Source organism: Piliocolobus tephrosceles, chromosome 5 (genome assembly GCF_002776525.5).
Source record: "Piliocolobus tephrosceles isolate RC106 chromosome 5, ASM277652v3, whole genome shotgun sequence".
In the NCBI taxonomy this organism is placed as follows: Eukaryota; Metazoa; Chordata; class Mammalia; order Primates; family Cercopithecidae; genus Piliocolobus; species Piliocolobus tephrosceles.
Window position 1 is genome coordinate 59,110,516 of NC_045438.1, and position 12,732 is coordinate 59,123,247.

The 12,732-nt window shown below is 46.8% G+C and overlaps 1 protein-coding gene across 3 annotated transcripts in view; it reads left to right on the forward strand.

The window, feature by feature from the left end:
- ZDHHC14 (zinc finger DHHC-type palmitoyltransferase 14) overlaps positions 1 to 12,489 on the forward strand; it is a 312,504-nt gene extending 300,015 nt beyond the window's left edge. For 2 of the 3 annotated variants that reach the window (XM_023206072.3, XM_023206070.2), the window contains one exon: positions 8,062 to 12,489. In XM_023206072.3, the coding sequence (XP_023061840.1) occupies positions 8,062 to 8,460 (399 nt within the window). In that variant the 3' untranslated portion in view covers positions 8,461 to 12,489. The remainder of the gene's footprint in view (positions 1 to 8,061) is intronic. The other variant, XM_023206071.2, reaches the window with a different exon arrangement.
- Positions 12,490 to 12,732: the final 243 nt, after the last annotated feature.

Here is a 12,732-nt window from a genome sequence, read left to right on the forward strand (position 1 = left end):
TCTGCTCAGACTCCAGCTCTGTGCAATGGTTGGGGAGCTTTCCCCAAGAAAAGTACTGGTTGGTTGTGAGGCTTACCTTGTGAGTCTCCCTCCCCTCAGGGATTACAATCTTGCGCTGCCCATTGTGCTCTACTGGAAACCATTTGCCTCCTGTACTTTGGCCAGTTTCATATACTCCCTTATATACAGGCTGAAAGCTGGTCCAGTATCAGTTCTCCAGCATTCCTGGGAGTAGAAGCTTTGTCTCTATAATTAGAGGACATGTTACAACTCATGTTGCCATGTTCCAGACATGGGCTGTTTGCTACCCACTCTACCGACAATAAACACTGGATTAGCCATGTGGTAGGACTACTCTGACCTAAAGCCATTTCCAGTGCTTACTTTGAAGGAGGAGCCTTTGGAGACAGATTTAGCATCAGACTCAGCATGTTCATTTGCAGAGGAGAAAAAGGCTGGAGGGAAAGAGGCCCTGGGTATCTTTGGTCAAATTTTTGCCTGCCATTTTATTTTAGGACCAGTATCTGGATAAGAAAGGTATTTCTTGAATGATAGAAAATGTGCTCCTAAGGAAATACGCAGTATTTTAGCAATTAGAGATAAAGGCTTTATAATTTTACATCTAGATAAACACCCTGATATTGCAGGTCAAAAAAATTAGATAGATATTGATAGAAAGCTGACATCAAAGTACCTACTGAGGTCTTATTTATCATCTCAAAAATGGGAAGATTTAGTGTTAGCGTACCCTCTCTTCCAAGTGGGGATGGGGGTGGTTATTCGGTGCCTGTGAGATTTTCCCTCTACTATAAATTCTCAAGGAAGAAAATGTTAGAGAAGCAACAATGTGGCATCTAAAACAATAAGATGATGCATGTGACCCCAAGTATCTCTTGCCCTCTGAACCCCTATGAAATTCCAAGGAGCCATACTAGAAGGATGTGCAAATAACCCAGAGCCAGCTGAGGACCACATTTTGATTATTCCTGCTTCCCTCATTATTGGCTTTTATTATTAGCTAACATCAAAGTTCTATCTAGGACAATGTATATGCATGACATACTCACGACATCCAGTTATGATCCACTTTTTAGTGTGCATACCTCGTTTGATTGTCAAATAATTTAACTTCTGTATAGCATCGATGTCATCATTTATGCTTATATCTGGCACTTGTTGCTACAAAGGTCCTTTGGGATCACATGCTAAATGCAAAGATAGTAACGTGGTACATAATTGCAACAATTTTGTTTTTAAAAAATCATTTACCATATTAACTTAACCTAACATTTTAAATCCCCCAATCCACTATCAAAACAAGATGAAACCAGCAGTTGCATCATTTGTTAAACTAGTATCGCAGAAGAACGCTCCATGTAACCTGAAAAATCAAATGTAGAAGGAAAAAAAATAACTTAGGCAACGTCAATGATAATGTTAAATAAAAGAATACAAAAAAGCTGTCCTTCCAACCTGCACCTGCATTTTAGGTGGACTCTAGAAGACTGTGGTGTTTCTGTAACTGTCAATAAGCATTCATAAGACCCCAGAACAGAGCTTCACAGCCAAGCAGAAATAAATGATGCCTAACTCTAATGCTTTTGACAGAATTGGAGCAAAAGAAATACATAATTTCACTCACTCTTAATTTGTACACAGGCCATCTAGAAAGCTCCTAGTTTTGCTTTTAGTAGCATCTCTATACTCGGTTTTTTTTTTGTTTGTTTGTTTGTTTGTTTGAGACGGAGTCTGGCTCTGTCTCCCAGGCTGGAGTGCAATGGCGGGATCTCAGCTCACTGCAAGCTCCGCCCCCCGGGTTTACGCCATTCTCCTGCCTCGGCCTCCCGAGTAGCTGGGACTACAGGCGCCCGCCACGTCGCCCAGCTAGTTTTTTGTATTTTTAGTAGAGACGGGGTTTCACCGTGTTAGCCAGGATGGTCTCGATCTCCTGACCTCGTGATCCGCCCGTCTCGGCCTCCCAAAGTGCTGGGATTACAGGCTTGAGCCACCGCGCCCGGCTATACTCGGTTTTTTCAGACAAGAAGTCAGCTAGGGTAAAATAAAATGTATTCCAACATGAGCAATTTTATATGAGAATCTGCAGAAACAAAAAGTAAATGATCTCTATGGCGTTTTTAAATTGTAACATTAAGTGCTAATGTGTGTGACATCCAGACATCTGAAACCATAAACTGCTTTGCAAGTTAAATGCTGACGCTTCATTTGGGCAGTAAATCAGTTGTCACAGTGACTTACTGCAATGACAGCAAAAGCTCCAGCACTCTAGACAGTGGGATTTTTATGCTGCCAGCAGAAAGGTCTTTTCATAGACACTCTTACAAGAAATTCAAGCTTCTATTCTATTAGTATCCAGCATCCGACCAATTTTTGACCTTAAAAATTGGTCATGTCATATGATTCAACCTAATATTTGATAAATATGAACTTTTGAAAGGTTGTTTTGGAAAAAAACATGAGTATCTCAATTTGCTGTTCAGAGTAGATGGACTGTCACTGTCAGATATCCAAGTGGTCGGCCGTTTTTCCTTAGGATTTTATAACTGGTTAGATCAATTCAAGCATACCCAACGGCTTCTTGGTGTTAGCCAGGATATGTGCACAGCCACCAAATTATAAGAGAAAAAAACCAAGCGGTGATGTCTCCCTCTACTGGCAGAAGATAAAAGGGTCCTCAGATGAAAAGCCGGGAAGCCTGGGTGGTAGAGGGAAAAAGGTTCAAAGTAAAAAAGAGAGAGGTAGAAAGGAAGAGACAAAGAAGAAAAAGAGAAGATGGAAGAAGCAGAAGTGGGAGAGAAATCAATGGGGAAAAAGGATAGAGGGAAGAGAGTTGGTGAGGCCAGAGAGCAAGAAAGTTAAGTAGAAAGGTCAACAAGAAATGGGCAAATAAGAATTAGGAGCAAAAGTTACAAAAAAAAAAAAAAGAGAGAGAGAGAGAAGTGTAAGAATATTTGTCATAGTCATCTCCACAGTAACCCTGAAAATATTGACCATTTTCCCCCATGACTTTCTCAAATGGGAATCACAGCCATCGTCCTTGGAATTCTGGCAGAGTGGAAAATTAGGAAAAGCTCTTTTAAAACAATCAGGTATCCCTGAATCATTTGATATCAGAAGCATATGTTCAAAACAGGCGACGTTTTGAGAGCATTTAATGAGAATTGTAAATTCCAGTCAGTAGAGTCATTGCACTACCCTTGGTTGGAATCTGACAAAATTCTGCTCTGTCCACACCAGTGCCCTCTTCTGAGCCAACAGGAGATTTAGATGGGTGACACCTGCAGAACAGAGCCTGGTCCCGGTGTGCCCCACCTGAGATTTGCCTTCTAAATGGAAATCAGTTTGAATGTGGCAAAGTGTCTTCAAAGCTGTGAACTACACACAGGACTTAGACACTTAGGTGCCTGGTGCCAGTGCCCCTGACCCCTGCTATCAACTCAGCAGGAAAGCTGGGGAGGGCGCGGAGAGTAGGCTCATTGTTGATATGAAAGCCTTCCCTCTATCAGGGGAAACACCCATAGCTAGACTTAGAGAGACAGTCATCTTTTAAGATGTTTAAGCAAATCTGTGTAGAAGAGGTGCTTATCATTAGGTAAGTCAGGGTTCCAAAGAGTCATTTGGAAAACATTTCTGAGTGACTTCTATATAGATTTGTTAAATTAAATGGCTTACGGGCTGGGCACGGTGGCTCACACCTGTAATCTCAGCACTTTGGGAGGTCTGCGGATCACACTTGAGGTCAGGAGTTCAAGACCAGCCTGGCCAACGTGGTAAAACCCCATCTCCACTAAAAAAAAAAATACAAAAATTAGCCAGGTGTGGTGGTACATGCCTGTAATCCCAGCTTCTCAGAAGGCTGAGGTAGGAGAATTGCTTGAACCTGGGAGGCAGAGGCTGCATTGAGCCAAGATCATGCCACTGTACTCCAGCCTAGGTGACAGAGTGAGGCTCCATCTCACAAAAACAAAACACAAAAAAATCAAACAGCTTAGGCTAAACTTTTTCTTTCACAAATATTATTTCACACCTTCTTCAAGTCCTTAAGCCCTTGACAAACTCAAGAGCATTTCCAACAAGGTCCTGGCCAGTGAGGCCCACACAGTGTTTGCTACAGTTCTTAACGAGTCGTAGGTAGAGCATGGCAAAGTGCCAATAGGTATGTGCTGGAGTGGGCCAGGATTGGAGCAGTCTGAACCATGCCATGGGAGACTTCCTTTAAGAAAAAGCAAATCTCCATGAGATATGCTTTTTCTTAAGTATGCAGAGAACGAGGCCTTGGAAAGAGGCTGTGTAAGTAAAGGAGCCTGAAGCATCATTAGGTTCCCAGTAAAGCCACCTCTAGGGCTGTTATCTGTGTTTTAAGTTAGCAAAGGATGTTTGCAAATGGAAGTCTCCAAAGTGCACCCAACTCTGCATCAACCCCAACAGGGAACACAAGCTCTCAGGAGCTTAACCAACCACTGCTGGCAGCCACCTTCTCCGAGAAGGTTCTCACGGGTGTGCAGGAGCTCTTTGCAGGCTTAGGTGGCAGAGAGGTGATCAGAGGAGAGGAAAAGGGCCAGTAGCTGATGGGGTCGTGCAAAGTAGAAGAATGGACAAGAGAGGGGGAAAAAGACAGAGAAAGTGGAGGAGAGCCCACCTCTGCCAGTGAAGTAAACACAGGGATGAGGAGAGCCTACCTCTTCCCAGAGGGAAGGTGAAAGAGACAGGGTTGGGAGGAGAGGAGCCCTCGTCTGCCCTCAGGCTCCTACTGTGTGACCTTGACCATCGCCTCTAGCTCCACCCTCAAATATATTTTTCTGTGAGTCTGTGAGAGTCAGTCAGAAGTACTTGGGCTGATCCCTAAAACAGAATTTGCCAATTAGTCTTCAGTGGAAAAGACTTTCTTCAGGTCAACAGAGACAAGCAAATCTAATTTGCAATTTCCTTGTTCCTGAGAGCCAGTGGGTACTGTGTGGACAGAAAGCATTAGGATGAGTGAGGGCTCCAGAGGGGAAGCTTGAAAACAAGATGCCTTGGTCCAGCAAGGGCGCTGGCTCGCCAGCCGAGCTCTCTGAAGCGGCAGCTCAGCCCTGGGCTCATTCCCAGGCCTGGCCTGCTGGAGGCTGTGCGGAGTTACAGGAAATAGGAGTGCTGCTGCGGCTCAGCTGCCTCTGTCAGGAGGAATACGAAACGGTGATGTTCATAAAACATTCTTTGCAAAGCTCAGTCTATCCAAACCCTGGTATAGTTTCTAGAAGATGAATGTTTAATTAGTGAGGCTAGTCTGCCTCCACCTCTGCCCTGTCAAGACCGAGCCTATGTTCTGAGCAGAGCTGACAGCATGGGAGAGTACGTGCAGCCTACACAGGCCACAGCTGTCTGCAGCCTGACAGCCTCCTGCTCAGTAGCCCCCACCACAAGGGACCTGCACCCTGAGCTGAAATTCCCTGCAAGAACAGAGAAAGCTACTCTGTTGCCCACCTGACAGCTTGGAGAAGCACTGCTGTGGCACAAATGATTTTGGTGATGAGTAGAAAAATGAGTGCATTAAAGGATTGTTAAGACTTCACAGTCAGCCCCTTCCAAGTACTTTTTATTTATTTATTTATTTAGAGGCAGGGTCTTGCTCTGTCGCCCAGGCTGGAGTACAGTGGCACGATCTCAGCTCACTGGAACCTCTGCCTCCTGGGCTCAAGTGATTCTCCTACTTCAGCCTCCTGAGCAGCTGGGACTACATTTGTGTGCCACCATGCCCAGCTAATTTTTGTATTTTTTTGTAGAGATGAGGTTTTGCCATGTTGCCCAGGCTGGTCTCGAACTCCTGAGCTCAGGTGATCCTGCCTGCCTTAGCCTCCCAAAGTGCTGGGATGATAGGCGTGAGCCACGGCGCCCGGCCCCCCTTCCAAGTAGTAGCCTTTCCTTTCCTCTGAATAACCCCACTCCCCTCCGCTCCCCCTGACCCCACTTTGGCACCTTTCTTTCTCAGGCCTTACCCAGCTTCTCAGTGTTTTACAATTCCACTGCCCGGGTTGAAGCCACAGAAAAGCAAGGATCTTCCGTGAGACTTGCTTGCCCTCTTCATAACTCCACTATGAGCTTTACTCTTGCCTAAGACCTAGTCTTTGAGCATCTAAAACCTGCAGATTTCTTGAAGATTGCAGCCCCTCAACCTTCTCTTCTAGGCTGGAGGGTGGCTCGGGGGTGGCTTGCCTACTACTTGTGATTTTAGAAAGAAACCCATGACGCTGGGAAGGAAGCGTGCACTGCATGAAATAAGCACCTTGGGATCGGCTTCGGCTGAACTTCCTCCCTGCGGTCGAGGCTGTATTGTGCATGTTGGCCCTGCACCGCTCCGGCTGCAGGGGTATGAGCAATGACAGTTCTGGGCATGTCTCTTATCAGGAAGAGGTTGGCACACCTAAATCACAAAGCCATCGGTGAGTAGTTGTTAGGTAACTCTAGCCTTCTGATAAAGAGGAGGCGATGAAAGACCAAATAACATTTATTAAGCATCTGCTGTGTCAAATGCCTAATAGTGGAAAGAGGTCTACCCCAGCTTCAAATCCTGGATCCATCCCTTACTTTCATCTGTAAGGTCTTGATCGCACTGCCCAACCCATCCGCGCCCCAGGGTCTTCATTTGTGAAGAGGGGAAGCAAGTTCGTCGTAAGAACTCTGCAGAAGAGGAGCGGAGCAGCCAGTTTATAGCTTGAGCACAGAGTCCCAATTTGCTCCCCTAATATCCATGCCTGTTCCTCCTCCTTCCCATCAAAACACTGCTCCTGAATCTCACTGAGAAGGTACTGCACAGGCTCAAGTTGAAGATGTCCAAGTCCTGTTAAGTCTCTTCTAGCTGTTCTGAAACTTGCCCATAGTTCAAGGAGAGGGTCTGCAGAGCTACCAGGGGTGCCCATTGCATAGGCTAAACATATGCTTACACTATATCTTCTTGGCCCAGGGAGTGAAGGGAAACAGGACACAAGGCAGATGTCATGTGACTTAAGAACGCATGGAAGAATAGGAAACGTCTTCTCAAATGTGGGCATTCTCAGACCACAGAGGCTTAGGGAATGGCTCTTGAAGCTGTTGGAAATTTAGCAGTGGAGAATTCTAGGCTTTTACCAAACAGTCTGATCAGACCCTCAAAGGCTTCTGTCACCCATGTACTTTTCTCTCTGTTCTTGGTGGTAAAATAGACATGGCATAATATTTGCCATTTTAACCATTTGTAAGTATAAGTTCAGTGGTATTAAATCCACTGATGTTGTTCTGCAACCACCACTACCACCCATCTCCAGGGCTTCTTCATCTTCCCTGGCTGAAACTCTGCATGCCTTAAACACCAGCTCCCTCCTCCTCCCGCCCCCCCAGCCACCATTCTTCCTTCTCTCTAAGAACATGATGCTCCAGGGACCTCGTATCAGTGGAATCACACAGTTATTTGTCTTTTTGTGACTGGCTTGTTTCACTTAGCATGCTGTCCTCAGCGTCCACTCATCTCGTGGATGTGTCCGAATGCACTTCCTTTTTAAGGCTGAATCACTAACATTGTGTGTCTACACCGCACCTTGTCCCTGCTGTCGTCCATCAGTGGACACTCCAGTTGCTTTTGACTTTTGACTTACTATCAATAACATTGCTATGAACATGGGTGTACAACCCCTGTATTTTTAAAACAATGTGGTTTAAAAAATGGTTTTCAGCATACAAGAAACAGCCACCCACTGCTGTAGGTGGCCTGTGACTCTGCCCAAGAGATTTTTTAATTGTGTCCTTTAAATTGGGAACCAAAGCCACTGGCTTCATGACCAGTGCTGCATGTTATGACCGGGCACCCGTGGTAACTTCATTTGAGCAGAGGCGATTGCAGAACCAGGCGCTGGGTGTCTCCCCCAATGCACCTGGGCCACTCTACGCGCTCCCTGCCTGGCTGACTGAGGTGTCACTAACGGTTTCTCTCTTCTCGCACCCCGCCCTCCCCGCCCATGCCCTGTCCCCGTTCCTCCCCACCTCTGCCCCCTCCTCTCCACCTTCTCTTTGCTGGCACCTCCCGCTCTCCAGTGCGACCAAGACCAGTGCATTCAGAGCACCAAATTCGTTTTGCAGGCCGCGGCCACCCCCCTGCTGCAGAGCGAGCCCAGCCTCACCAGCGACGAGCTGCACCTACCCGGGAAGCCCGGCCTGGGCACGCCCTGTGCCAGCCTCACACTGGGCCCGCCCACGCCACCCGCCTCCATGCCCAACCTGGCCGAGGCCACGCTCGCGGACGTGATGCCCCGGAAAGATGAGCACATGGGCCACCAGTTCCTGACGCCCGATGAGGCGCCCTCACCCCCTAGGCTGCTGGCGGCGGGCAGCCCCCTGGCGCACAGCCGCACCATGCACGTGCTGGGCCTGGCCAGCCAGGACTCCCTGCACGAGGACTCTGTGCGTGGCCTGGTGAAGCTCAGCTCTGTGTGACCCGTGTGGCCCCGGGCTGGGAGGCACCAGAGGCTCCTCCACGGGCAGCAGGAGTGAGCGGAGGGGTGTGCTCCACAGCAACTCTCCCAGCCAATGCCACGGTGGAGATGACAGCCCCAGGTCCGGGGGACAGAGACCACTTAGAATGGCACAGGGCGGCCGGCCCCGGATGCTGAGAGCTTGGTTTCATTTGAATTTTCTTCCCCAACCTGAGTGCTTTGACACCAATGGAAATAGAGAAGTCGCTGCTTTCTTTTGGTGGTCCTGGGGACGGGGACCCTCCAGGGGTAGAATCGGAGTGTGTCTGCCCGCCCTTGTGATAGACACACAGAAGGCTTCTGACGCTTGTGGCCAGATTGCAACTGCACTTACATGTTATGCTACTAATATTTGAAACAGACATGCCATTCCATTTGTTAATTAAAAAAAAAGAAAAAAAAATCCTAAAGGGAAAAAACCGACCAGGTGTGGATCTGCATGCCACGCTGTCGTCTGTGTTACAGTGGTGTTGCTGTTTCCAAGAAAGTGCTGCTTTCTTTTTCTTTTTTTAATTTTGTGAATTTTTAAGTGCTGTTTTGTTGGAAGACAGTGCAACGAACCGAGACTAATGGACAGTGTCCTCACTCAGCTTACTGGGCTGCGTGTGGCGTCTGTGGAAAGGTGGCACCAGGGCTGCAGAGGGCGGCTGGGGTTCCATCGTGTCGGGGGTCATTTCACTTTCTGTTTGGCCACTCTATGAGGTCTCGTGTTGAGGTATTGTGTGCGGCGCCCCCCACAGTCTTCACCTCCGTGTGTGATGAAACTTCCTGTGGACAGCCAATAAAATGACGTCCTCTGTTATTCTGGATCTGCTTACGGTTATCCTTAATAGCATAAATGAAAACAAAATCATCCAGATGGGGAGAGTTTTTTCTTGAAATATCCCTAGCGAGGAATGGTCCCCAAACAACCGAAAGTCAAATCTTTGAACTGGGAGATATTTATAGAATGATTTCATAGATAAGAGGTGAGCTTTCCATCATTTGTTTTCTTTAATTATCTCTTTTTGACACCATCTTAGTGGAATTTGCTCTACGTTTGCAGTTTGCCGCGCAACAGTTGATCGGAAGTAGGGAGGGGGAGGGGACGCTCAGGGAGAAGGGGTTCTGTCGGGCGCCTTCTGGGCTTCCTTCCGTGTTAATGTGTCACTCAATCCCAGAAGTGCAACTTGAGGTCCTAGTAAAGGTATCAGAAAATGAGGAGGAGAAATCGGCTTACGGTTTGGGCTGAGATCATATAGGTCATCATCCTTCCCTGGACACTAATCAGAATGAAATTAAGAAAATGACCACTTTGTTGACTTTCACTGATCGCCTAGAAGGGAACTGGCTCTGTACTTAGGAAGTGTGTCACTATGGAAGCAGCCGCAGGGGACACAGCAACTCCTCTCCTGACTTCTTTCCAGACCATAAATCTAACAGCTAAAGCTACTCAAGTTCAAAGCCATGGCCCTGCTCCTTATAACCGTATGAAAGACAAGGCACATTGACCATTGATACAAGTAACCCCAAATGATTTGCATTTATGGAAAAAGGCTGTTTCTCCTGAGAAAGAGTTGCCATTCTATATAAAAGAAAAGAAGACAGGAAAAAGAAAAGCACACAAGTGTTATTTGGAATGAAGGCAATTCACAGGGCACAAAATAATTCGTGTTGAAAAGGCCTGCAGAGTTCTTGCACTGTGATATCTTCGAGCCATCTTTATTTTCACACTGCATGCACGTATAGAAAATGGAATAGGTCCATTCTGTGTAACCATTTTTGATTTTATGAACCACCTAACTACTTGTACCCACCTGCAATTTGTAATTAGTGGGGCAGTGCCGTCCTTACACAACCACACCCGCACACAGGCACCAACTCACAAGGATTCTCCTTGCCTACGCTACCTGTGAGGTTAAAGTGACAGCCCCACAAAGGAGCTTCCACAACTTCCCAAACCGTCTCTGCTCCTTGCCTCCTTCCATCTGCTCCCCAGAGGCCCCAGGAAGGAGTTGGCCCTGATGAGAAGGGTGTTCCATGGGTGACCGTGAATCCAGCTCAGCCCTCACTCTGGTCCCATGTGGCCCAGTCCATTCCCAACTCCTTCCCCTGGAAAGGAAAATCATGGTCTTCAGAGGCCTCCCGCTTCTAACATTTCCTAATTCGGTGGTTGCCACTCTCCTGTGACCAGCCCTTCTTCCCACCTAATTATGAAAAAATCCCAGAAGCCAGGATCACGACTCACTTGTCTTCACATAGTGGATATTTACTTAATATTTATTATCAATTTCCCCACCTCCAACCCTGTCCCTGGTACACACTTGGCATCATTTATCCAATAGGGGATTGGGAATTTTGGTGAAATGAATCAAGGCTATTCAGGGTCAAGAGGGAGATTAACTTGAATGGGCCAATTTGCTAGATAATTAATGTCTTAAAAACCAAAACCAGAGAGAAGCCCACAGCCCTGTCCCCTGTGGCTTGAGAAAGAAACCCAGTGTCAGAGGACTGAGCGATGATGCCCCCAGGGGCGCCCACTTCTGTTGGGCAGGAGGGATGGTCGGAGGGGCGGCTCACCTGGCGAGGTGAGGGCTCTGCATTTCCTATGAACCTATATGTGACATGTACATAAATATGTATACACTTATGTTTGTAAATGTTGAATGGTTCCTTCTAGCTGTGGCTGAATAGATGTTGGTGTTTCTAACTTCTTTCAGTGTGTTAGCAATTGATTACATGCTACCATAAAAAGTAAGGTAAATATTTTACCATGCTATTAAAGCTTGGACCATTATCAAACACACACAAACACACACTCATTCTGCTGTTTAAAAATTCATCTGCGTTCATTCTCCCAGGAGTGCCCCAGGGGGACCACAGGTTTCCTGGCACTTGAAGGCTGAACTGAGCGTGAGTGCCCTGGTCCCCAGGAAGCAGGGGGATGCTGCAGGAAGGCGGCAGGCAGCCTGCATCCGGGAGGGCACAGTGACCTGTCACTCCGTTCTGCAGAAATTGGCCCAGCAATTGCGTTATGCCCATTCAAAAGATGCTTGTTCCAGCTTTCCAAGTGTGATGATTTCAGCCTGTGAGGACAATGCCATGTCCCGACCCTAAGCCAGCAAAATGCGAAATCTGTGTTCTGGCCCAGAATGGCACAAGGGAGGAGTCTTTTCAGAGTTCCATGCCACCCCGCAGCTTACTGCGGCCTTCGCCTGTTCTGTCTAGGATTGCCAGCTGGGGCTCCAAGTGAGGAGCAAACGTATTTTATGAGCCATGTTCCTGCGGAAACCTGATGGGCCAGGCCCTCTGTGGCTTTGAAAGCCCCTAAGCTATTGACATCCTGGGCCTGGGCCTTCTTGTCTGACTCAACAGCAAGAAACATAAACTTGCCAAAATTGGCAATAGGTGTCCTTGACACAGGGACTTGTGATGGCATTGCCCAGAAAATGCTGGAACCAGAACTGGTCAGAGACTTTGAAGGGCACAGCCTGGCAGGCAGGTCTCTGCCCACCCCACTACCCTGCAGCAAACGCTTCTCTTTAACCTGACTTTTCCCTTCAGACCTCAGCCTACAACCATCCTCTTCATGCCAGGAACCGACTGCTTCTCAGCCTCGGCTTAGGGTTTTGAGTTCACCAGAAGGGATCAGGGGTTTGCGTTAATATAAGGAATCTTCCCAGAGGGAGTTGCCCTTCATTCATCCACAAGAGTACATTGAGTTCATTTAGTTGTTGACCAGGTAAGAAAAGAATAAAGGAGAACAAATATTAAATAATATTTTCTAATTAATGCCTTACTACTGTTTTGAAGCTGAGCCGAAATCAAATCGATGTTTACATTTTCTATCAAGTACATATGAGCTGTGGGAGTCTAGCATATTCTTGTCCAAAAGAGAGAGACTTTCAAATTAATTCGTATTCCTCCTGGTTCCCTCCACCTATTCTGGAGGTCTGCATGTGGCGTTGTATGCTGTTTTCCAAGGTACCTCATTAAAAAAAAAAAAAAAAAACACTGCCTCTCATTTGTTCCCTTAAAACATCTCTCTCTCATAAAACTAAGTTATCATTGAAATATTAAACTATCTGAAGCGTCTTTTTTTTTCAGAGAAATGTCAAAGATGGTAATAATTTGTAAATCAGTAAATCCTCTGTCCATTGTCCACGGTCCTGATAATAGAGCCAAGATGGATTTTCACATGTAAGTGGTTAGTCCATTAATCCAGCCATTAAAAGTAGTTGGGAGATTGAAGATC